General features: G+C 49.9%; 1 protein-coding gene across 2 annotated transcripts in view; it reads left to right on the top strand.

The window, feature by feature from the left end:
* Positions 1 to 25,402, top strand: part of MTMR4 (myotubularin related protein 4) — a 651,646-nt gene that overhangs the window by 85,597 nt on the left and 540,647 nt on the right. For both annotated transcript variants that reach the window (XM_085649730.1, XM_085649731.1), the window contains exon 3: positions 14,861 to 15,125. In XM_085649730.1, coding sequence (XP_085505856.1) covers positions 14,862 to 15,125 — 264 coding nt within the window. In that variant the 5' untranslated portion in view covers position 14,861. The remainder of the gene's footprint in view (positions 1 to 14,860; positions 15,126 to 25,402) is intronic.

Here is a 25,402-nt window from a genome sequence, read left to right on the forward strand (position 1 = left end):
CAGGCGGGATGTCGACGCCATAGGGGAGCGGGTTGCGACGCTGGAAGAGCATGACCTGGGTAGGAAGGATGACTTGCACCAACTTCAACAGGAGATGCTCTGACTCAAGGACCAGAATCTGGATTTACAGGCACACGCGGAGGATTTGGAGTACCGCTCCAGACATCATAATATCCGCATTCGGGTGGTACTGTGGAAGGAAGAGGAGGACGACCTCCGTGCTTACATAAGTGCCCTATTTCAGCAGATCTTGGGTGATGAGGAGGGTCGGGCGGTCCAGTTGGATCGTGTCCATCGGGTGGGACTCCCTCGCGGTGCTAGGGCCCCCCCTCCGGATATCCTTGTTTGTGTGCACGATTTCCAAATTAAGGAACTAATCCTCCGCAAAGCCAGAGACTTACATCCGGTGCAGTTCAGGGGTCATCAGCCTGCTCTCTTTCAGGACCTGGCGGCTTCCGCGCTGGCTAAGCGCAGAGCGTTTAAGCCGGTTACCACTCATCTCGGAGAACGGGGTATACCTTACTCCTGGGGGCATCCATTCCGCCTCATCTTTTAAGCTCAGTGGCAAACTCCTGCAACTGCGCTCCCTTGAGGATGTCTGCTCCGCGCTGGGCTTGGACCGACCTTCTACTCCTCCTAAACCTGCTCACGCTCGCGGCGGTGCAGGGGCTCCTCCGATTGGCAGCAGGTTGGGGGCCCATGGTCTAGCTCTATACCGGATGCATCTCTCAGGCGGCTGGAGCGAGAGGCGGTCCTTTCGTCAGTATCGCAGGTGATCGACGGCACTGATGTCCCCTGATACATGTACCTTGGCATCTTTTTGGGCTCAGTTGCTGGCGCTGGAGGGGAAGAGTTGTCTGGCGGCACACACTTTATCTGATACCTGACGTGCTCTGGATTTGTTCGGTACTCTGTGGTTCGGATTAAGGATGAGCTGCGGCCCCTTGAACATTTGCTCACTGCGACAAACTGCTGTCCTTTCCTTTGAGTACCTGTTTTTGCCTTTTGCCTTAGGGATTTTTCCTCTTGGAGGGCGGGGGTTTACTCGGGGACGACCTTCCATCCTGTTCCCTTGGGTGCTCATTGTTCTGTATTTTTCTTACCTTGTTTTTATGTCCTGTCCTGCTCAGGATTTTCTGTGTCATTGATTGGGGTTGTGGTAGGGTGTCTTTTTGGGGCTCCGCATCAGTTCAGGGCTGTGCTTGGCTGATAGTCCTAATGGTGAGGCTGATTTCCATTAGGGTTGATCCTAGGGAGTTGGGGCTGGTATATAGACGCTTCCTTCTTCTTCGTATCGATGAGTAGGGACCTGACTATTGTTAGTTTGAATGTGCGAGGGCTGAATAATCCGGTCAAGCGGTTAGCCATACTGTCCTCTTAAAGAATGCTGGGGAGGATATCTGTTTACTGCAAGAAACCCACCTTCTGCCTAAAGATACCATGCGCATCCCACAGCAGCTTTGGTTCTCGGGCCAGTCCAAACACAGTGGGGTGGGGATCCTTTTTAGTGCGCGGTCGCAATGCAGGGTGGTCTCTACGATAGCAGAGATGAAGGGGCGGTTCCTGGCAGTCAGGGTGCAGTGGGGGGGGGGGGGGTCATGCATTTTACAGTTGTCTCTTTGTATGCCCCGAATGAACGTCCGGAGCCCTTCTTGCGCTCCGCCCTGTCTGAGGCTCTTGCTTCCTCGGATTCAGCGCTTCTGATTGGGGGCGACTTAAATCTGCTAATGGACCCGGAGGTCGATAAGTCGGGACTGCGGACTAACCAAACGGGGGCGTTGTCAAATGCTGGGAAACAGTGGCTTTCTGACTGCGGTCTAGGTGATGTGTGGCTAATTCAGCACCCGAGAAACCGCGACTATACCTACTTTTCTGCGGCACACTAAACATACCCGCGTCTTGATCACTTTCTGGCCTCTATCTCTTCTCCCTCATTTGCGCGCTGCGACTATTGCTCCCCGATTCCTCTCAGATCATGCCCTCCTCTCGTTCCAATTATTGGCATGTTGCGCGTGTTCTACCCCTCCGGGCTAGCGCCTTCGTGATTCCCTGCTTCATTCTGATGACGTTATTCAAAAGATCCGAACCGTTATTAAGCACTTTATCTCTGAGAATGCGCACAAGGGTGCATCCCTTGCGTCGGTCTGGGAAGCCCTAAAACTCGTAGTTCGTGGGAAATTTATTGCGGTTGCTGCGTCCTTTTCGCGACTCCGCAAGCAGAAGCGCGGGGAGCTTGAGGCGGTGGTTGGGGAATTAGAAGCTCTTCACAAGCGCACTGGGGCGCCGAGGGTGTGGAGGGAGCTGGAAACTCAGCACCGTATGCTGAAGCACTTGGATTTGGACCGGGCTGAAAATGCACTGCTGCGGCACAAATTCTACCTCGGTGTAGATAAGGGTGGGAGGATGCTGGCGCATAGATTACGAGCACAGGCGCAAATGTCTGCCATCCGGGGTCCGAATGCGGTGGAGCATACCACGGATGCACTGACTGCTGACACATTCTGTCAATTTTACCAGCACCTTTACTCGACGGACGACACTCCTTTGCCTGATCCAAGCGACTATCTATCTTCCAGTGATATCACTCCCTTACTTAAGTCCTCAGCTGATTATCTAGACTCGCCTATCCGTCGCGAGGAGGTGATCTCCGCGATTGCGCGGCTCAAAGTGGCTAAATCGCCCGGCCCGGATGGCTTTTCGGCCTTATTCTATAAGCAGTTCTGTGTGGAACTGGCTCCTCTTCGAACAAAGCTTTTTAATTCCTTCCTCGATACCAGGGAGGTGACTCCCTCCATGTCTGAGGCGGCCATCTCTGTGCTTCTCAAACCTGGGAAGGACCCCAAGGTGTGCGGCTCGTACAGACCGATCTCGCTCCTTAATATTGACGCGAAATTGTTCGCGGGTGTGTTAGTTTCCCGTCTTAATCCCCTCATGGATGCAATCATAGACCCGGACCAAGCCGGCTTTATACCCTCAAGACAAGGCGGGAATAACACCAAGAGGTTATTGCACCTCATCGATTTTGTCCATAGATCGCATACCCCGGCCTTCCTGCTGTCCATCGACGCGGAGAAGGCCTTTGATCGGGTGGACTGGGGTTACTTATTTGCGGTGCATTTGGCTTTGGGGACAACTTCATTCGATGGGTGCGCTGCCTATACGCCTCCCCCAGAACGGCGGTTCGGGTTAATGGCTGCAAATTTGCCATGTTCCCTATTGGCCGGGGAACGCGTCAGGGCTGTCCCTTAGCCCCCCTCCTGTTTGCGCTCTATATGGAGCCATTTGCTCAGCACATTTGTTCCAATCCTGATGTGGTGGGTTTGAAGTTCGGAGCGGACACCCATAAAATTAGTATGTATGCTGATGACGTCATCCTCTCTCTTACGCAGCCACGAACGACTCTGCGGTACCGGACGACTGAGCTTTCTACCTTTGGAAGGTTGGCGGGGCTTAAGGTGAACTTCAAGTCTCAAATTCTTAACATCACTAATCCCGGAGACAGAAGTTCAGGACCTCCAACAGGACTTTCGCTTTCAGTGGGTATCCACAGACATTACCTATCTCTGCATTCGTTTGACCCCTTCTATTGCTAAAACAGCCGCTCTTAACTATTCTCTGTTGCTGGAACAGACAACCAAGGCCCTGGGGGCCTGGTCTCGTCTCAAGTTGGCAGGCTGGCGGCGGTGAAGATGACGGTTCTGCCGCGCAACCTCTATATCTTTCAAATGCTCCCTTTGAGCCCGCCGCCGGGTACCCTTCGCAAACTCCAGGGGCTGCTTAATAGATTCCTGTGGGGCAATAAGAAACCACACCTTGCGCTTGCTCATGTGACCTCCTCGAAAGCGCAGGGAGGGCTTGGCTTCCCGATTGTAAGCGCCTACTACCAGGCAACATGTCTTCACTTCATAGCGGAGTGGAACAGACGTGGCTGGCCGGAACATATGGCGGGAGCTATGGCTCCCACGTCGGCACAGAGCATGAGGGCTGTACTCTTCTCCGATTACGTCCCCGACTCTTAAAGCGTGGGATCGACTTGCGGGCCTGAAGGGGTGGACGACGTTTCCCTCTCCCTTGTCCCCTATAGTTGATAACCCCAACTTTCTGCCAGGTTGCGCATCCCAGATCTTCCAGCGATGGAGGGATGAGGGTTGTAAGCGGGTGGGTGCCCTGTTCCATCGCGGGGTTGTGATTCCCTTTCCTCAGTTGCGCAGGGATCATGTGTTGCTAGAGGCCGATGCCTTTCCCTACGCGCAAGTTGTGCACTGGGTTACGCGGCCGGAGAATTTCGCGCTAATGTTCCGTCCCCTGACATCCTTCGAAAAATGGCTGGGGTGTAAGACGACATGATCGTTAACTCATCTCTGAACTCTATGCCCTCATCACCTCTCGAGCGCAGAGGCGCCGCACTAAAGCGCAGGTTCGGTGGGAAACTGACCTGGGGAGGCCCTTGTCGCACAAAGAGTGGGACCGCATTTTTTATAGGGCACATCATACTGCTTCCAATACAGCAGGGGCCGAATCTACCTATAAGGTGGTTACTCACTGGTATTATACCCCAGCGCGCATCAAAAGGTGGGACCATTCCAAGTCAGATCTCTGCTGGCGTGGGTGTGGTTCTGTGGGCACTCTGGTGCATTTGCTTTGGCGCTGCCCCAAAGTAGTGCGATATTGGAATGCAATAATTTATGATATCGATGCAGCTTTCCAGATCCTTTTGCCACGTGCGCCCGAGTACTCCTTGCTAGGTCTTCCCCATCCCAAGTTTTTCCCGCTGAAGTCGCTAAGAGGTAAACAAATAGCGATGGCTTTGCTGGCATCGCGACAGGTGGTCTTAGCGCACTGGGGATCGTTGACGATCCCAGATCCTCGAGACTGGATCCAGAAACTTTGGCAACTCTTAGCGATGGAGCGGATGTCCCTAAGTGTGGAGGGGAAAGGCACCGACTTTCCAAAGCTGTGGGCTCCCTTTTTGCAGATCCTCACTAAAGAAATGAGGGAAGTTATGTGTCTGAAATATTTGCAAATCTTGCACCTTGTACCTCTTGAACCTCCAGGCGCAGTGGGCAGTGACTAACTGGTTTGGCGACCCCTAGGTGGAGACATGAATGACTGCCTTGTCTGATCTGAACTGATGCGGAGGGTGGGTGGGGGGGGAGGTTATGGGTCGGGGGGGGGGGTTTCTTTATTCCTGTTTTTGTTAGATAAAAGTGGTGCTTCCATTTGCGCCTACCTGGCTCACTCTGACTTACTTACATTGCAAGGTCGGCCTCGGGGATGTAGACCTATTCACTGTGTCTATCGCTACAGTTTTCGCTCTGCCGGCACATAGATGCTGAGTGGGTCGCAACCCCTTCTTTCTCCCATCTTTTGATTTATATATGGCACATAGATGGCACATAGATGTAGGCAGTATAGCTGTGTATCTGTTTTTGTGCCCACATAATAAACATGATTCATTCTTAAAAAGCCTGGTTCCACCTCGTTGATGACTGGTTCGTCGACGGTGAGAAAATCCCCATCTACCGCTGTGGGGGTAACTTCATCGACGGCGACCGTCTCCACCTCTTTGGCATCTTCTGCCTCGTCCACGTCTACTTCCTCGTCGACGGCTGCAAATCGACGATTAAAATTTTAAAATCATCGTCAACGTCCAAGCCAGCGTCGACGCTACGATCACTGACTAGCGCATCAACGCCTGTTTTGACGAAGTGTTCTGTTGACGTCTACCCCGTCGACGGCGAAGACGACACCGTCGACGAGGGCTCCGTCGACGGCGAAGACGACACAGTCGACGGGAGCTTTGTCGACGTTTCCTTCAATTTTGCCAGTCGGTGCTTCACCGTTGGCGACTACACAGACGGGCTTGTCGACGACACCAGAGTCCAAAGTGGAGAGTGCGTATGTCCATCTCAAAATAACAAAACGCACGTGGACACCTGCCCTGACTTCTCCTAGCAGGGTCCAGCCGTTACCTCCGACTCATATTTTGTAAGAGGAGGAAGATTCAGACGATGGCAGTATGTTCGGAACTGCAACAAGTCCTTCGGAACTCGATGTCAAATACCAAGAGAGTTCGGACTATGACGAACCAGAAGACCAGCCATATTATCCTGACAGCCATCTTCCCTAACCTCCCATGGTTTGTCTACCCGCGTCTTTGGTTTCTGACCTCCAATTTCTGATTACTGACTACAAGCAGAGATTTCCTACTTCTGCTACGTCTCCTGCTCCGGTTGTCTCTCCACCGACAAGGCTATGGCCTCCACCTCTTCCTCCACAGTCTGTGCCTGTTACGCTACCGCCTCCCACTTCCGCAGATGATGCGGATGACGAGCAACAAGAGGAGGGAGAACTCCATGATTCTCAATCCACTCATGATGAGTGGGATGATTGTTATCCCTTGTCCAGCGTCCCCGGTGCCTACTCAAGCTGATTCGCCTCCTGAAGATATCGGGGGTTTTCATAATGTCTTGGAAAGAGCCGCACAGCGTTTCCAGATCCCTATGCCTTCTCACCAACAGGATTGTTTCCTTTATGGCTTTAAAGAATCTTTCAAAAAGTCTGTAAGATCAGTACCTATTATAGACTACATCTGGGATCAGGGTGTAAAAATAATGCACAATCCATCTTCGATTCCCCCAGTGTTACCTCGGCTAGACAAAAAATACAGAGCTCCGGACACTGCTCCAGCCTGCCTTACCGGACATCCAAAGCCTGATTCCGTCATCACTCAGGCTGCTCAGAGGAAATCAAGAAACCCTTCTGCCCCGCTGTCCGCTCCTCCTGACAAAGAAAGCAGACGACTTGACAATATTGGCAAACGATTTTCTTCCATGTCTGCATTGACAGTGCGTGCGTCAAATTCCTTAGCGTTATTAGGATGCGATAACGGGCCGATGTGGGCGGACATTGCTCCATACTTGGGAGCCTTGCTGGACGACTTGAGGGAAGAAGTGAAGATGATCTTGGTGAAAGGCGAAAGTTCGGCTTCCGAGATCATCTATTGTGCGATAGATATCGCCTCTACTGGTTTCCGTCAACTAGCTGGCGCTGCTGTACTACGACGCCAAGGTTGGCTGAAGGCAACTTCATTCCGTCCGGAAGTCCAGACCTAAATTCTGGACATGCCCAACGATGGTCAGCTTCTCTTTGGCACGCATATTGATGAGACTCTTCAGGGTATAGAAAAGGATACCGACACGGCTAGGGCTTTGGGTACACTTCAATTTAAAAAAAAAAAAAAAAAAATTCTTGGCTCAAGGGGTAGAGGTCAATCTTCCACCAGAGGAGGCTACCAACACTTTCGGTCTTCCTATTCCTCCTCCAACCAACAATATTGGCCACAGTACCAACAACGTCAACATCCAGAAATCCTCTTACACTAAAACTTCCTTTCGAGGAAAAGGAGGACGACAGAAGGACGCTGCTCTGCGGCAATGACTTTTCTCTACTGCCGGTCTCCATCTCCTCTCCACCCTTCAAAGTTGGAGGAAGAATTTCCCACTTCTTACCCAATTGGAAACAAATAACAACGGACCGTTGGATTCTTCAAATGATACAGTTAGGATATTCGCTGGAGTTCACTCACAAACCTCCCCAGACCCCTCCTCGACCTATGCTTCACAAATATCTGCGCCGGTTACTCCTGGAAGTTTCATTCATACTCCAGAAGGTTCAACGGGGGGAAAGGGTTTTACTTCCGTTTTTTCCTGGTGCGCAAAAAGGAGAAGAAATGGAGACCAATCCTGGACTTGAGAAGTCTCAACAAATTTTTAAAGAAACTTCTCAACGCAAACGACTACATGGTGTCTTTGGATCTTCAAGATGCCTATTTCCATATCCCTATCCACAGAAACCACAAGAAATTCCTGAGGTTCACCGTGGCAGGGAGACATTACCAATTCCGAGTCCTGCCCTTCGGACTCAAGTCGGCTCCACGCGTTTTTACGAAATGCCTTTCTCCAGTGGCTGAATATCTCAGGCAGCAACACAATACGGTTTTGCCCTATCTCGACGACTGGCTCGTCAAGGCACCTTCTCTGGACGGCGCGACCAGGTCTTCCGACGCGACCAGGTCTTCCGACGCCTGTCTACAGCTTTTCAGTCGCCTGGGACTCACTCTGAATCAGGACAAGTCCGTCCTCCAGCCTTCTCAGTGGATAACCTTTCTGGGTGCTACTCTCGACACAACCTAGAAAAAGGCTTTCCCATCACAAGAGCGATAGAACAAACTTCTTCATTTTGCAAATCACATAAAATCCAAGAAGTCTCTCTCAGTACGCCTCTTCAAATCCCTTCTCGGAATGATGTCATCCTGTATTCTGCTTGTTACTTACTGTCGCCTCCACATGCGCCCTCTCCAAGAAGCACTGTCGGCTCAATGAATTCAATCCGAAGGATCCTTCGATGTCATTCAAGTGACCCCCTCAGATGGTCACTGCTCTGCAGTGGTGGACTCGTCCACGGAATCTTTCTCAAGGCCTGCCTTTCTTGCTCCAAGCTTCTCCACAGGTCATCACAACAGATGCGTCCCTGGAGGGTTGGGGCGCTTTCCTCCAAGAACTCCGAATCAGCGGGAAGTGGTCTCCTGCCGAACGAAAGCTTCACATAAACCTCCTCAAGCTACGAGTTGTCTATCTGGCTCTCCTGGCGTTCCTTCCCAGGATCAAAGGTTCTCTAGTGCTTGTCCGGACGGACAATACTATGACGATGCACTACCTGAAAAAGCAGGGAGGGACTCGTTCCCTGACACTATCTCACGAGTCTCAAAAAATCTGGACCTGGTTACTTCATCACATTTCCCTTCGAGCGGAATATGTTCCAGGAACAGACAATGTACTGGCCGATCTCTTAAGCAGGCAACAAACAACATGCCGCGAATGGGAGTTGAACCAGTGCACTCTCGACCGCATATTCTCCCAATGGGGCACTCCTCTCCTGGACCTCTTTGCTACCAAGCAGAACGCCAAATGCCAAAACTTCGCAAGCTGGCATCCCCAACGGGGATCTCAAGGGAATGCATTTTCGATCGCATGGTTCAACGTCTTTGCATACGCTTTTCCACCGATTCCCCTGATTCCCCTGATTCCCAGGGTCTTCAGGAAAATGAAGACAGAACCCTACACGCTAATCCTAATAGGTCCAGCGCGGCCGCGTCAGCATTGGTTCACGGAGCTCCATCTTCTCTCTCTGGAACCGCCGATCTCTTTGAAACCATTTCCCTCTCTCCTCACAATGAACCGGGAACAAGTCCTGCATCCGGATCCAGCATCTCTCAAGTTATCGGCTTGGCTCCTGAGTTCCGAGAGCTTCATGGCCTAGACATTCTTCCAGACTGCAGCGCGGTTCTGGCTCGAGCCGACAGTACTAACAAGACCTATTCCTTAAAATGGAAGAGGTTCTGCATCTGGTGTAAGTCAGCAGAAATACATCCTCTTTCGTCTTCCCCAGAACAAATACTGCCTTACCTTGTCCATCTGGCAACTTCAGGTCTTGCTCACGCCTCTATTAAAGTTCATCTAGCAGCAATATCCTGTTTCAGAAGATCTTCTGCAGGCCCTTCTGTTTGGTCTAGTACAGGGATACTCATAGTACGGCCCGCGGGTCGCCAGCGGCCCGGCAAGCCTTCCTTGGCGGCCCGCGGACCTTGCAGACATCGTACCTGTGCAAGCACCGCCGGTTGCAGCAGCGTGGAGCTATGGGGGCCGGGCCGGGTGATTCTTTTAAAAGCCATTCACTTGTTAATACGGCTTTGTTGTATTTCACCTCTTCTTAGCGCCCCTGCATCTCCTCTCTGAATGAGGGGAGATGCAGGGGCGCTAAGAAGAGATGAAATACAACAAAGCCTCATTAACAAGTGAATGGTCTTTAAAAGACCCGTGAAGTACTTGGGTGCGGCGGCTGTGTGCGTTCCAGGGAGTGAGATTAGGCACGTCACGGAATAGGCTCCGCCCAGATGCAGCGCCAGCAGTTTCTGACAATGTTTATAAGGGCAAGTAAACAAACTTTTTAGAGAGGCGCAGAATGTATTATTGACGCTTTTTTGTTTGTTAATACTACAAGAAAAGGCTGAAACCTGCACTGTCATCCTGTTCTTTGTTAATGACTGGTATTCATTGAATTTCACACTAGCCAAGGGGTAAATAATGTATATTTGCCATATATTAACTTGTAGATAACTCCCTGCACTCTTTGACCTCCTCTATGGGAGTGGATTGGACAAAGCACTAAATTGAGAGATTTCTTAAGAGGCTGCTGGTGCAAGGAAGAGTCATTCAACTCTCCGAAATTCTTCCAGGGGTGTAGCTAGCCAGAGTGCAGCAGGTGCAGTCCCACCGGGTTCCAGGGTTGTGAGGGGGCCACTGCACCCAAATGTGTCTGCTTTTTACTACCAAACTAGATCTGAAGACCGTTTTCACGGCGCACGTTGGAACCCCTGGAACCCTTGTTGCTGCCATTGATTTCTCCGCAGGCCTCTTCACCAGGGGGAGGGAATCTCCGTCTCCTGTCAGCTGCATATGAAAGTCTCCCACCTGCTGGGCTGAGGTAAATAGTGCCAGCCCCCCGCCTGCTGGTGCCTGTTCTGCGGGCGCCTATCTCGGCGGATCACCCTCCGCAGCTTTCATGTGGGTTTGGCCTTCCACCCTCCTAACAAAATAGACTGACAGCTGAATGTGAATATCTCCTGCCTCCTGGGTGTCCCAGCCCCCCGCCCCCCGCCCCCTCCACCTCCGACCGCTCATGTCTGTTCTGTGGATGCCCACAATGGCAGATCAGCCCCTACAAGCCTGGGTCACCTGCCCTCCTCAGAAAAGTGCACTCTGGCCTCCTTGGCGCTGCGTGCAAATATGGCGCCAGCTGTGACTCGATCACCTGCAGCAGACCCGGGATGGAGTCCAGGGGTTCCCACGTGTCACAATGTGACAGTTTCTGGTGTATGATAAGCAGTGAAAAGAAAACGCAGCACCTAATTGCGGTGACGGAATATTTGCAGCATACACATGACGTCACATGCTTACCTACAACCTGCCCCGTGAAAGGGTGCATCGCAGCCTCTAACAAGCGGATGCACATTGGAGGGTGACAATGGCCAGAGTGTATGAAATGTAGGTGAGACATTGTGATGGATGCCTAATGGATTCTGCTATAATCTGCACACACGATAGGTGCATTGGAAACTGAGGAGGGTTCAATGAGCGTGAAATGCATGGTGGGTATTTCTAAATACTCTGTACACATGACGTGTGTAGTAGACACTGCTGTAGACTTGATGCCTTCAAAATGCACATGAACTACTACTAGAGGCCTTGCCCGTCTTGTAGGCACATTGGACGCTGCTAGTTGCCCTTTAACATGATATGCACACCAGACACTTCTGTAGGATCTCTACACGAGATGTACACATTGTATGCTCAGAGAGTCTCTGGCCCATCACACCCCATTAAACACCTCTATGTGCAAACTGGGCACAGCTAAAGACTGTACCCAAGGGGCCACAGGGACACTGCGGGAGGCCTGGTGCACGTCACACGTGCATTGTGCGCTGCTCAGGCTCTGCCTCCGTGATATGCACACACAACACTGCAAGAGTGGATGCCCCAGACATGGGCCCGTGGGTGTATGCTGCCGCAGGGAGCCACTTCTATATTTATTATAGTGCCAAATACCCCTACGCTATTTCATGGCGCGATACCTCCATTATACATTGTCACCCACATATGCCTGTGACAGGTCGCAGCCCTGGAGGCTAAGCAGGGGTGCTGTACTAAACATAGATGTGGCCACATGAGCAGAAATGTGGAAAGAATAATCTTCGTGTCAGAGTTCATGCAAAAATCCAGAACAAAGACAGCTTCTGTGTAACATTAGTGCCACTGTGAGCGAGGGTCCTTCAACCATCACCTCTCCCAAAGCTGTTGAACGAAGGCGTCTGCTGCAGGGGCCTGTGTTCAACCTCATGGTCACAGTTTGTTTTTGTTGCTCTTGCTCCGCCCCCTCCCCCACTGACCCTGCCCCCACCGGTGCGGCCCTCGGCCACAAACCACACTGTAAATTTGGCCCCCAAGAGAAAGTTTGTGAGTACCCCTGTCTAGTAGGTTGATTAAACAATTTCTCAAAGGCCTATTCAGGACTTTGCCTCCAGTGAAGTCTCTGCCTCTCACTTGGCAGCTCAACACTGTTCTTGCTCAGCTTATGAAACACCCTTTTGAGCCGATACACAGAGCTGATCTTAAATATCTTTCTTGGAAGATGGCACTCCTTCTAGCCCTTACCTCTGCCAGGCGAGGGAGTGAGCTCCATGCATTCTCAGACCCTTTGTTTCAGTTCAAACATGACAGGGTCATACTGCGGACTAATCCTAAGTTTGTGCCCAAAGTCCTGTCAGACTTTCACCTCAATGAACCTATAGTCTTACAAACCTTTTTTCCAAATCCTCAAACGGCGGCAGAAAGAGCTCTACACTCTCTAGACCTTAAATGCTGCCTTAAATTCTACCTTGACAGGACAAAATCGTTCCGCAAATCCAACCAACTCTTTGTAGCTTAGTCGTCCTAGGAAAGGTCTTCCACTTACTAAACGAAGTATCTCTTGTTGGATCTCTGGAGCTATTACTTTCCGTCACCAGCAAGCGGGCCAACCCTTGCGTTCCACGGTTCGAGCCCATTACACTAGGGCGATGTCTACTTCCATGGCACTCTTTGCAGGTATCCCCATCACAGACATTTGCAGAGCGGCAACATGGAAGACACCGCATACATTTACCAAGCATTACTGCTTGGCCACAGAACTCATGAAGGATGCTGCAGTGGGACAGGCGGTGTTGGTCATCTTTTTCGATAGAGGTGAGCCCTTTTTTCATCCCACCATCCTTTCTTTTATACGCACATTTCTCTATTGTATTCCATAATGGTTTCTTTGATTGACCTTTGGTACTTCCTATGTTTCACATTGATATGTTATCATGTGGTGAATTTTTATATGCTGTATCATCCAAAATGTGCTTATCATTGCTGTCTACTCTGATTCAGGCATGTGAATGTATGAAAGATACCCTAATTCTGGATAAGGAATGCGTTACTTACCTGTAACTGCAGTTATCCAGTATTGGTATCTTTCATAGATCCACATGCAACCCACCCGCCTCCCCTGGAAGGGCTCACCTAGTTCTCTGAGTGATGCACCTTCTTAGCACTGTGCTTACGAAAATCTGAGGGACTAGAGCTCCTCCCAGGAGTGTTCCAGAGGGTGGTGATAGCTGATTGGCTCTTTTCTAGAGTTTAGTCCTTTTTACAAAAGGAGATGGAGATGTTACTAATGTGAGACCCTTGGCCTATTACTATATATGTCTAATAGGACATTACTTTATTTATGTACCGGGGACTCCCATCCCAACGACGGGGAATGATTCAGGCATGTGAATCAATGAAAGATACCAATACTGGATAACTGCAGTTACAGGTAAGTAACGCATTCCACACTTGTGCCGATGAAGTATGTTATCCCTTTAGATTTCAATGAGATTCTGGCCCGAAGTGCCAAAATGGCTGCCAGCAATGTTGCACTGTAGTGCTTTCGATGGAAAATTGTGTACGCTCAATGAAACACTGTTTGTTCTCAACTTCCAATTCAACCTCCCCCCCCCCCCCCCCCCCAAAGTACCGAAATAGTTGCCGATGACATAGCAAGCAACATGCTTTCGATGGCAAATGGAGCTTGTTCCACTTCTTCCAACCAAAGTACAAAAACAAAAAGGCTGATGCTGCATGGCTTCAATGGGAAATAGTGTTAAAAGATCAAGGGGCGACCCATTATCCCAAGGACCTGGGTAATACAGAAATAAAGAAAATAGTCGTCCCTTAAGGGGGGGGGGGGGGAGGGGGGGAGTGTAAACCTCAACTTCCTCAGAAAACATTAAATAACCATCAACTGATTGATCTTACTGGAAACAGCACCGTTTTAATCAGTTGTTCAACATTAAGCTCACATAACGTGTATTTGTAAAGCGCATGTTCACCACTACGGGTATCTTGGTGCTGAATAACAGATGTTTGTTGTTACCCAACTCAGTGGTACTCATTTTATCGACCTCAGATGAATGAAAGGCTAAGTGGACCCGCCGGGATTTGATCCTGTGACCATGAGGTCGAACACAGGCCCCTGCAGTTAGATGCATTAGTCCACTGAGCCACCAGACCCGACGTCAAGAGAAAAACTCATTAGGCCTTGTAATTCAATGCATATAAGGATGAAATGGTGCTCCCAAACGATGCAATGGCGAAGTGAATGTGAGGGGAGTATAAAGTACGATAGTGCTGTCTAGTATATATACATAACGTGTCTGATTAAGGATGCACTGGTGTTTGATACACACTCTGAATCCCATCACAATATTCATTATAGATAAGGACGTAAACCAACTGACGTGGTTTCTCCTTCATCAGTGCTTTCCCATGTTCGTCCTGATGATGACCCTGTAGAAATTAATCCTATAGGGTTGAGACGTTGACGCAATAGTGTACTATTTTTATCTGACTTTGGAGCTTTTCAGAGTGTGTATCAAACACCACTGCATCCTTAATCAGTCACTATTCATGTTCATATACTGTATAGCGCTATCGCACCTTATGCTTACTCACCTCACTTTCATTGTACGGTTGCGTTGTTTGGGAGCACCACTTCCTCCTTATATGCCTTAAATAGGAAAGCCTAATGAGTTTTTCTTTTTCTTGTTTCCAGTAAGACACATCAATTGAAGGTTACTATTTTCCGAGGAAGTTGAGGTTTACACTTCCTCCTTAAGAGACCATTGTTTCCGATATTATTTCATTTAGAAAACTGCTCTTCTCCCTTCTTCCAACAGAATGTTGGGAATGGCCGCTAATTATCACTCCACGGAACTAAAGCAGGAGCCAAACCGACCTGCACGACTAAAGGCAATCAACCCCACATCCACCGGTCATCGAGACTGCGGCGGAGACGCTGAGAATCACAGGCACAAGACAGGCAGACAGAGCATGGACGAAGACGGAACAGACCAGGGAGGCTCGGAGACTGCACGCCACACCGACACGGATGACCAGGAACCGGCTGTAATCATCGCTGCTGAAAGGAACACACAGGATCTGGTAAGTACATGAGTTTATTCTATCAAAAACGTCAGTCTCCATATCCAGGCAGCAACTGTCGTTACACGAACATGGGAGAATTCCAGCTTCTTCACATGTGCATTCTACTCTCTAGAACCCAGACCCAACACCTGCTCAATGCACAGTCAGGTGGAACTAAATTATTCAGAATTAGCCATATCATAGATAAATTGACAGGCAGCATAAAATTTGATTAAAATCCGCATCAGATAAATAGATGGACAGCATAAAAGCAGCATCACTCACCCCGAAGTACAGTCCCCACCCGCTTGACATTATAGCAAATATGGCAAATATGCACCGTAGAGTTCAAACGCATGCAAGTTTGTTTTCTGATTCTTGCCAGAGAAGAATCGTGTTAAATCTCTAGAAGTAAGTATTTTAGATACAGTGCCCCCAAGAGGACAGAAGGTGTAGGGGAGCAGATAGTGAGTGACCGGTACTTGGGGCACGACTCGTTGCTGACCTTGGTGGCACTGACTTATTCTCTTTTACCTTGTCTTTCACTGAAGGCAGTAGCAATTTCTGAAGGGGAAAGTGGAAGCAAGATTCTCAAGTTTCTCCAGTCCATGTGCGAGATGGTCAACAGCACTTTCTCTCTCCCCCATACATCGTGTACACCCTCAACCCCATTATTTACTTTTGGGTGACAGCAGTGAATCTAGCTTTTTCTTACACTTTTATCATTATGCAACTGGGAACAGGGGAAGCTAGCAAAGAACTTGTGGTGTTAGACCTCCCCACGCCTTTGGAGATAGAGTGGTTTGTAGCTTTCTGTCACCTGAAGCATCTCATAACCTACATTAAGAGAGGCAGAAAGGCTAGGGACAGCATGGGGCTTAGTGATAGACTTGGGTCTGTTGGCCTATATTTTAAAGGAAACATCCACACCCTGGAGATCTGTCAGACACTATCTTGGGTCGGGGAGGGTGGAGCTGAAGAATCTGACTCTAACTTCACCTTTGCTACCTTGTCATAGGCTAGGGTGAGGTCAGCTCACTTCTTGACCCATCCTAGCCTGTGACAAAGGTAGTTGGATGAGGGCAGGCAGGTCCCCTCCTTCTTACTGGGCTGAAGTCCTGCACATTAATCAGAATTTAACATTTTAGTCCCTACCCTGTATGCTTTCTGTGCTCCTGTACCAGCGAGTTAGGGGTGATCTAGCCACATCCCCAACATGCACAGAGGTTCTCTCTGCTCCAGGCCTTGAAAATTATAGGGAGTGGCAAGAGAGAGTGAGTGACAGACCATCCAATAGTGTTGAGTGAACAGCGCAGCAAGTCGCGGCACTGTTCACTTAACACTAATGAGATGTCACTTAGTTGGTAGGACGCTGAGAATATTGCGGAAAATACTCACATTTTTCTACATGAATAGTCAGACTTCTTGTTCAAGTGACTATTTCAGCTGGTTAAGATTCTGAAAATGCCCAATACCTGGGCTTGCCCAGATCACAGAGGACTAGACTTCAAATATGCTTAACTAATATTGGGTCTGAGAAAAACTGAATCGATCTCCTCTCATCTGGCAAAGACGCATTGACTCTTAGCAGCCAAAAGTCCCTCTTTCAGAGCCCTTTTTATGATTCACTTAGCCAGCCATGAAACTGGACCATTTTTTTTCAAGAATGCATTTTCTCCTTTCTACAATAGTCTCCTAGGACCTTGGGCAGTCATATCCCAAAGTTCTGCTTTCCAGACACTCCTGTTTAGGTGGCTGTTCCTAATCTTACGAAGGCACAGTTTTGTGGAGGACCCTCTCACTGTCTTGGTGCCAAAATCAAGATGTGGTCAAATTTTCCAAGGAATTTAAAACCTATGTCTTTGTAATTTGGTCTTCGCTGTCCGACTGAGAGCCCCAGCGCCATAATACCAATAGTAGCGGTGCGCTCAGTAAATTTAAATGAATTAAATTAATTCATAGATCATCTTAAATCACAAATTTCTCAAAGTTGCTTCCAATCTGACATCCATATTTATAATCTATTTGAACCACGTCTACCTTAATAAATAGTAAAAACTGCCTCTTCTATTTAAGCAAACAAAAACTTGAATTTGAGTCCCTCTACTAGTGCGATTTCTTCATAATTCGTTTACTATTTGGTCTAAATTATATGGGCATTCCTTGAAAAAGCTGGTATAAAGTTAATTTCTCTAGTGATTTGGAACACATGAAACTGAGCCTTATCAAATGTACAATTGTAAAAATGCAATGAATATAAATTTTGTGAGGCAAGTGTAGATTCACTGTAACAAATGTACAATTAAACCAAGAGTATATCTGAATTTTAAAACTGCAACTGTGCAATCACACCAGAGAATGTACGTTTAGTATTGTGTACATTCGCAAAAACAAATGTTCATTGGTATGGTGCATGCACAACCTTGCATTTAATAGGATTCAGCTTAACATGTATCAAGTAAACTTTCACTACAAGAAAACTTAATTAATTAGGAACGTGGTAATGCACATGCTGTGCCATCTACTAAACAGACATGTAAAAATACGTTGAGGTAAGTGGTTTATTATATGGTGTGGCTGTGAGGACTCACCTCGCATTAAAGTCAATAATCCGTCTTGGGTCCAGTCAGGGTTGTTTGAAAAACCTTAGACCATGTGATACTCAAAGTACAGCCCGAGGGGCGCATGTGACCTTCCTGACCTTTACATGTAGCCCCTGGTTGAACAGCAGCACTAGACTGCTGTTTACTTTACAAAGCACTAATACTTTCAAATATATAAAATACCTGGGAAGCATTTATTTACAGTTGAACTGAAGTAAAATAAAAGAAGCACAGAAGCTGTCCTGCGCCACTTGTCTTTAAAAATTAAAGTGTTCTTAAAGTTATCTTGCAACAAAAGTATAAAATTAAGGTAAAGTCCCCTCAAAGTTCAAAAGTGTATTTCATTAACCTGCAGAAGCGTTTCACCTTAGTACATCAGACTTTAAAAGTGCAATGCGATATTTATTTATTTGTGACAATTTTCAAGCATGAATTTAGAAACATTCATGCCTCCTCCAACGACGATGCCAATAGACAAAGTGGAATTAAACAGTTGCTTACTATCACACAGTTTGGAAAAGTGTGGAAGTTGGGACTGATCCCAGGTGCGATTCAACCACTAGATGTACATGTCGCTACCCCTATAACCAACTTACACCTCCGATACCCTTGCTGCCACCATGTTGGCATCAATGTGTCCCTCTGTAACACCACAGATGAACTTTTTGGCCCCTGGGAAAATGTTGGCGAGTACCCGTTCCTTAGCCTAACCATGGGTAGCTGTAGCTTGAAGCGGCCTGGCTTTCACAAAGGATTTAGAAGTACAAAATCATTTGAATAAGAAGAAACACGACAGAAAGGAAATCCAACACCAATTTATAAAAATAGATCTTATTTTTTGGAATTTTTAAACACCACAATTAACAAAATCCACTGCAGGGTTCCCAAGATACATTTTTAAGCAAATCGTAAATCACTGCTTTTCACTCAAAATGCAAACAATCATTGGCAACTGCCACAGTTGGTGGTTACTTTGAAAACTTTTATGAAGTGATGTTTGGGTACTCCGTACCACTGTGGGTGACCAAATCCGCCAGAGAGCAAGTCCGAGGGGCCAGTGAGGCTTTCCAGGACTGTTACCTTTCAGTCAAAGCAGTCTCCAGTCCAGTCTCTATGGTCAAACAACCACCTTAGACATTAGTGGAGTGTTCCTGATGCATTGGATACAGAAAGCTGAAGGATGGTGGATGTTGGTCGACTGGGGTTTTCCTGGGGCCACCCCTCGGTCCATGAACATGGTGGGGCAACTTTGGCCACAGATGTCTATGTCCCGCGAAGATCAGGTGATGTCCCGCCAAAAACATGTTGCCATTGGACTACTGGTCTCCAGTCACAGCAAAACCAGCAGTTTTCTTTAACTGAGACTAGTGTCCATCGTGGGCGACCAAACTGCACTCCGACTCTACCGGGTATAGCACACTCTGGTGCAACTTTTGAGCACTTTGGCTGTGCTTCAGCGGTCAGTGGCGATAAGCGATTGTGGCTACCAACTTGCAGAGGTAGGATCCTTATCCTTTTGTGGCCCTGCAACAGTAACAGGCAGTCAGGCAACTGACTCTTATAGTTGATCTCTTCAGTCTGGGGCAACTTTCCTCAAGCAGGACATACAGGCACCATTATCTCTTTGCTAGCCCAGAGTCAGAAGGTGCAGTCCAGTCTTTGGCGTAGCCTCTCTTTTCCAGGTCCAGGGAACTGCAGGGCACTACTTTAATCCTCTCTCCAGTGCAGATGTGGTCTGAGGTCTGGGTGCCGCTGTTAAACACAAAACTTGCCATCGATGGATGCAGTGGCCTACCAGTTCCCTTCCCATCTGATGACTTCCTTCAGTGTGTTGCATCTAGCCATCCAAGAGTGCAATATTCTGCCCACTCCTAAGATGGCAGCACCCTTCTCTCAGTGTATGGAGCTTGGTTGTCCCCCCCCCCAGAGGTGTGGCTACCTGAGGGCTACACGCCCACAGGAAAACTGGCTTGGCAACTGTTTCACCTTCTCTGTCCCAGATGCAAGCATGTCTATAAAAACAAAAGAGCCGCCTCTCTTTTGTGTCACCGTTTGCCCTCCAAAGATGGCTTCCCCTTCAAAGCTTGCCTTTTGGCTTTACACCCGGTTTGTCTTCCTGCTAAGGAGAGGTCACACTTCTTCAAATTGCAGGCATCCGCCTGTTGGAGACTTCTAGCTGCAGTTTCCTTAGCTTAGACTATTCCCCAGGTGTCAGACTGGATCTGGAAATATTTGGGTGAGCAGTACCCATGCGTGTCGATAAGTGGCGTCAATCGACTCCAGCTTGCGTCGTGTGCGCCGGAAGTGAGGTTTCTATATACGTGTGTACTGACATGTTGTTTCCGAACCGGTCTGTGTAGATCCGGAGAAGGGCTACTAACAGTCACTTTTGTGCCTGACCTTTTTTCAGCCCTTTGTTGAAGATCTTTTTAGACTTTAATGTGATGCCTGTCATTGGCAGGTGTCGGTGACAGACCCAAATTTGGTTTGTCTCTGGTGTCTTGAGTGAGACCACGACGCAAAGACATGCGAGAACCTCCATGCCATTCAACCCCAAGGCACTGAGGAAGTGCTCCCTCGAGCTTCTTGCTGCCTGACGTAAATTGATTTTGCAACGTTCCAGGTCTCCGTAAGGAAGGTCCCAAGATAATTCGTGAAGTCATACCCGGCGATCGTCTTCTCACTTCAAATCTTCAGGAAGTTGGGTGTGTCCCACAAAAAAAAAAGTCCGAAGTTTTCGACTTCACTGTGCAAGTCTTCAGGCGATTCGTAGGCAGTCTGCATTCAAGGACTAGCTCTGTGGTGGATCCTGTGCACGGGCTGTCTGCGTGCTTCCCTGAATTTGACGGAGCAACCGCCACCCAACTTGAGGAATTTTACAAGGCCATGCGCCTACTTTTTTGGGCAGCCAACCCCTCTGGAGTGCCCCCAAGTCTTGGACTAGCCCCTACTGGTCTTCTGCCGGCGGGTATGCTCTTAGTGCCAGTTGGGACCCAAAACTCCATTGATGGATCTGGAGTGGCATTGGTGAGTGACCTTGGCCTTTCCCCGACATCTGCTAGAGTTCCGACGCCCCCAGCGTTACCATCACCCAGTGGTGGCGCTGCCCCCATCATTCCTGACTCCGAGGACAACTGGTATGAGGATCTGGTAGATGCCAGTGGACTGGGTACCTCCTGTAACATTGGCTTGGTCTCTACCGTGGCTTCAGAGGAGGGTGCCTCATTCACAATGGTGATTAGTAAGGTGGCTAAGTTCCTGGACCTTTTGCTACCCTCCATGTCAGTCAAGACAAATGTCTTGACGGAGGTGCTTCAGCCGGTAATTGCCCCCACTGAACCATTACTCCCATTTAATGAAACCCTTACTGACATCCTACATGGGGCCTGGTCAAATCCCTGCATAAGGGGTCCTGTGCAAGGGGCAATTACCTGCCCCACTCCCCCCTTTACCCCCAAAGGACCCCAGTTTCCTCACCCAGCACCCCACCCAGAGAGCTTGGTTGTCCAGGCCTCCACCTCCAAAGTTAACTGTGGCACATTGTCTACCACTCCACTGGATTGGGAATACAAAATGCTGGCCTTTGGGAATGGGATGTTCTTTTTGGCATGACTGGCACTGTGGTCGCTGTACACTCTGTACTTCTTGGGCATATTCTCCCATAAGAACTGGGAAACGGTTGTGCAAGTACTACCCATGGTCTTGGAGGAGGCCCGAGCCATACTCTCTCAAGCATTTGCTGACGGAGATATACAGCCAATTTCAACATAAAATGTGGGCTAGACACGACAGACTTGCTGGGCAGATGGATGTCCTCAGTCAATCAATCAATCAGTCATTTGTAAAGCGCACTACATTCCCGCGAGGGTCTCAAGGCGCTGGGGGGGGCCGCTACTGATCAAACAGCCAGGTCTTGAGCATCCTCCTGAAGGTCAGCAGGTCTTGGGTCTGTCGTAGGCTCAGTGGGAGGGTGTTTCATGTCTTGGCGGCGAGGTGGGAGAAGGATCTCCCGCCGGTGGTTGTTCTTCGGATGAGCGGGACGGTGGCGAGAGAGAGGTCAGTGGAGTGCAGCTGGCAGTTGGGGATGTAGAAGGAGAGCCGTCTGTTGAGGTAGGCTGGGACGGTCTTGGAGTGTCTTGTGTGCGTGGATGAGGAGCTTGAAGGATATCCTCTTGCTGACGGGGAGCCGGTGCAGGTCCCTCAGGTGGGGGGTGATGTGGCCGTGGCACGTCACGGATCAGTCGTGCCGAAGCGTTTTGGATGCGTTGTAGTCGTTTGATGAGCTTGGTCGGGGCTCACGCGTACAGAGCGTTTCCGTAGTCGAGTCTGCTGCTGACGAGTGCCTGGGTGACTGTCTTTCTTGTATCTGTCGGGATCCATCTGTAGATCTTGCGGGGCATGCGGAGGGTGTTGAAGCAGGAGGAGGAGACGGCGTTGACCTGCTTGGTTATTGAGAGCGTTGAGTCGAGGATGATTCCCAGGTTGCGTGTGTGGTCGGTGGGTGTCGGTGTTCCCAGTGCCGACGGCCACCAGGAGTCGTTCCAGGCTGAAGGGTTGGAGCCGAGGATGAGGACCTCCGTCTTGTCCGAGTTCAGCTTCAGATGGCTGGTCTTCATCCAGTCGGCGACGGCCTTCATTATTCATGGAGGTTGGCTTTGGCGGTAATGGGGTCCTTGGTGAGGGAGAGGATCAGTTGAGTATCGTCGGCGTAGGAGATTGTTGAGGTCGTGCTGTCGGGCAACGTGTGCGAGCGGGGCCATGTAAATGTTGAACAGTGTCGGGCTGAGGGAGGATCCCTGGGGTACGCCGCAGATGATCTCGGAGGCTTTGGACCGGAATGGGGGAGGCGGACGCTCTGGGTTGTGCCGGAGAGGAAGGAGTTGGTCCATTCCAGAGCCTTGTCTTTGATACCTGCGGCATGAAGGCGTGCGTGTAGTGTGTGGTGGTAGACGGTGTCGAAGGCGGCGGAGAGGTCTAGGAGGATGAGTGCTGCGGTCTCACCGTTGTCCAGCAGGTTCCTGATGTCGTCGGTGGCAGCGATGAGGGCAGTCTCGGTGCTGTGGTTGCTGCGGAAGCCTGACTGGGAAGGGTCTAGGATTCTGTTTTCTTCGAGGTATCGGATTAGCTGTCTGACGATTTTCTCGATTACTTTGGCCGGGAAGGGGAGCAGAGAGATAGGCCGGAAGTTCTTGAGGTCTCTTGGGTCTGCCTTGGGTTTTTTTATTAGGGCGTTGATCTCTGCGTGTTTCCAGCTCTCTGGGAAGGTCGCGGTCTCGAGGGAGAGATTGATGACGTTGCGCAGGTGGGGTGCAATGGAGCTGCTAGCTTTGTTGAAGACGTGGTGTGGGAATGGGTCTGATGGAGAGCCGGAGTGGATTGTGCTCATGGTCTTGATGGTGTCATCGATGCTCACGCTGGCCCATGCTAGCAGGGGATTGTGGTCGATGGTGTGCGGAGGGTCGGTTGTGTTGCTCTCTGTTGGGGCTGTCTGGGTGTTGAAGCTGTCGTGGATGTCTGCTATCTTGCGGTGGAAGAAGGTGGTGAGGGAGTCGCACAGGGATTGCGACGGCGGGATGTCGGTGTTGGAGCTGGGGTTGGAGAGTTCCTTCACGATGTTGAAGAGCTCCTTGCTATTGTGTGCATTGTTGTCGAGGCGTTCTTTGAACGAGGTTCTCTTGCCAGCCCTGATGAGGTGGTGGTGGTTGCGGATGGCGTCCTTGTGTGCTGCGCCATTGTCCGGAGTTTGTTCGCTGTGCCATTTCTTCTCTAGTTTCCAGCAGGCTTGTTTGGAGGCTAGGAGTTCTGGGGTGAAGCAGCTGGCCCTCTTGCTGGTGTCTCTGGGGGCGGGGGGGGGGGCGGGGGGGTCTTCAGCGGGGCGAGGGTATTGGCGCAGTCCTTAATCCAGCGTCTGAGGCTGTGGGCAGCGTCGTCTGTGTTGGAGGGTTCGGTGGGTGGGCTGAGAGCGAGGTTTGCTTGTAGTTGGTCTTCGGTGATTTTGCTCCAGCAGTGGCGGGGGATCAGTTGGGTGAAGTGGTGTGTGGTGGCTTTCTGGAAGGTGAAGTGGATGCAGCGGTGGTCGGTCCAGAGGAGTTCGGTGGTTTGGCTGACGGAGACGTGCGGGCTTGAGGAGAAGATGGAGTCGAGCATGTGGCCGGTGGAGTGGGTGGGCGTTGTGACGAGTTGCTTCAGTCCGAGGTTGGCGAGGTTATCGATCAGGGTTGTGGAGTGTTTGTCGTTGTTCTCAAGGTGAAAGTTCAGGTCTCAGAGGACGATGTAGTTGGTGGAGGTCAGGGCGTGCGTGCTGATGAAGTTGGCGATGGAGTCGCTGAACTGGGGGCGGGGTCCGGGCGGTCGGTAGACGAGGGTGCCTCTGAGGGTGGCCCTTAGGCACTGCACCTGGTTGAGAACCTCTGGTTTTGCATATAGACATGCCCTTTGATGGCTCCTGTTTGTTCGGAGAGAAGGCAGGCTCATCGATGGAGTGCTTTAAGGTCAGCATGGCTATGGCCAGGTAATTGGGCATTTCCAGGCCCCTCGCCAACCCCTGTCTGTCTACCGCCCCTTTCAGGGCCACCCAATTGTGTCTTTAAACTACCAGCCACCGCGGCTACAAAATCACGCATTTTGTGGCCGAAAACGCTGTTCCCACAGGCCATGTGGGACAGTTTACCAGAAATTGAGCCAGTCCTCCACCACCCTGGCAACCACAGTCTCCAAATCCCTTTAGTTTTCCCTCTGACCATCATGGACGTCCAGTGGGGGGCAGCATCCTCCCATCAACTGCACCACTTGAGGGCAATCACATCTGACTGTTGGGTTTTGCAGCTCGTCAAAAGGGGCTAGTTTCTCCCCTTTGTGACCCCCCCCCCCTCCCATGCCACCTACTTACAAGCAGACGGATGACAATCTCTCCTTTTTCCATCAGGAAGTGTTCGCTGTCTTGGCCAAGGGTGCTATAGAGAAGGTGCATCAGAAGTAGGTCATGGTGTCTATTCCTGCTACTTTCTGATGCTCAAGAACGACAGAACCCTTCGTCCTATCTTCGACCTGCACCTTATCAATCTCTTCCCAAAGGAGAAATTCAAGATGCTCACACTTGTGCAAGTCCTGTCTGCCCTGGACTCAGTAGACTAGATGGTATTGAGCTTGCAGGACACATATCCTTCCTGCCCACAGGTGTCCTCTGCCGTTCAGGGTTGGCCAAGAGCACTTTTATTGCTGTACTCTCCTTTTGCCTTACCAGCGCCACTCTGGTGTTCACGAAAGTGATGGAGTGGTCTCAGCTCACATCTGGAGGTCAGGGATTCCAGACTTCCCTACTTTGACGAAAGACTGTTGAAACCAGGTTCGCCACTGGCAGGAGTCTACCACCTCCAGACTGCTGCAAACCTTCTGCATTCGCTATGGTTCACTATCAACGAGCCGAAGTCTCAACTGACTCCTGCTCAGACGATCGCTTTCATTCGAGCTCTTCTGGACACAGTCCAGTTTCGGGCTTATCCTCCCGAGCGACGAGTCCAGGATATTCAGGCTTTGATACAGATGTTTCAGCCTCTGTACTAGACTTCGGTGAGACTGACTCTGACTCTGAGGCTGTTAGGCCTCATGACCTCCTTCTAGTAACAAATGCCTATTGGTATACGAGAGCTCTGTATTGTGACCTGGAGTTCCAGTGGGCCCAGCATCACAGGA

Source organism: Triturus cristatus, chromosome 3_2 (assembly GCF_964204655.1).
Source record: "Triturus cristatus chromosome 3_2, aTriCri1.1, whole genome shotgun sequence".
NCBI lineage: Eukaryota > Metazoa > Chordata > Amphibia > Caudata > Salamandridae > Triturus > Triturus cristatus.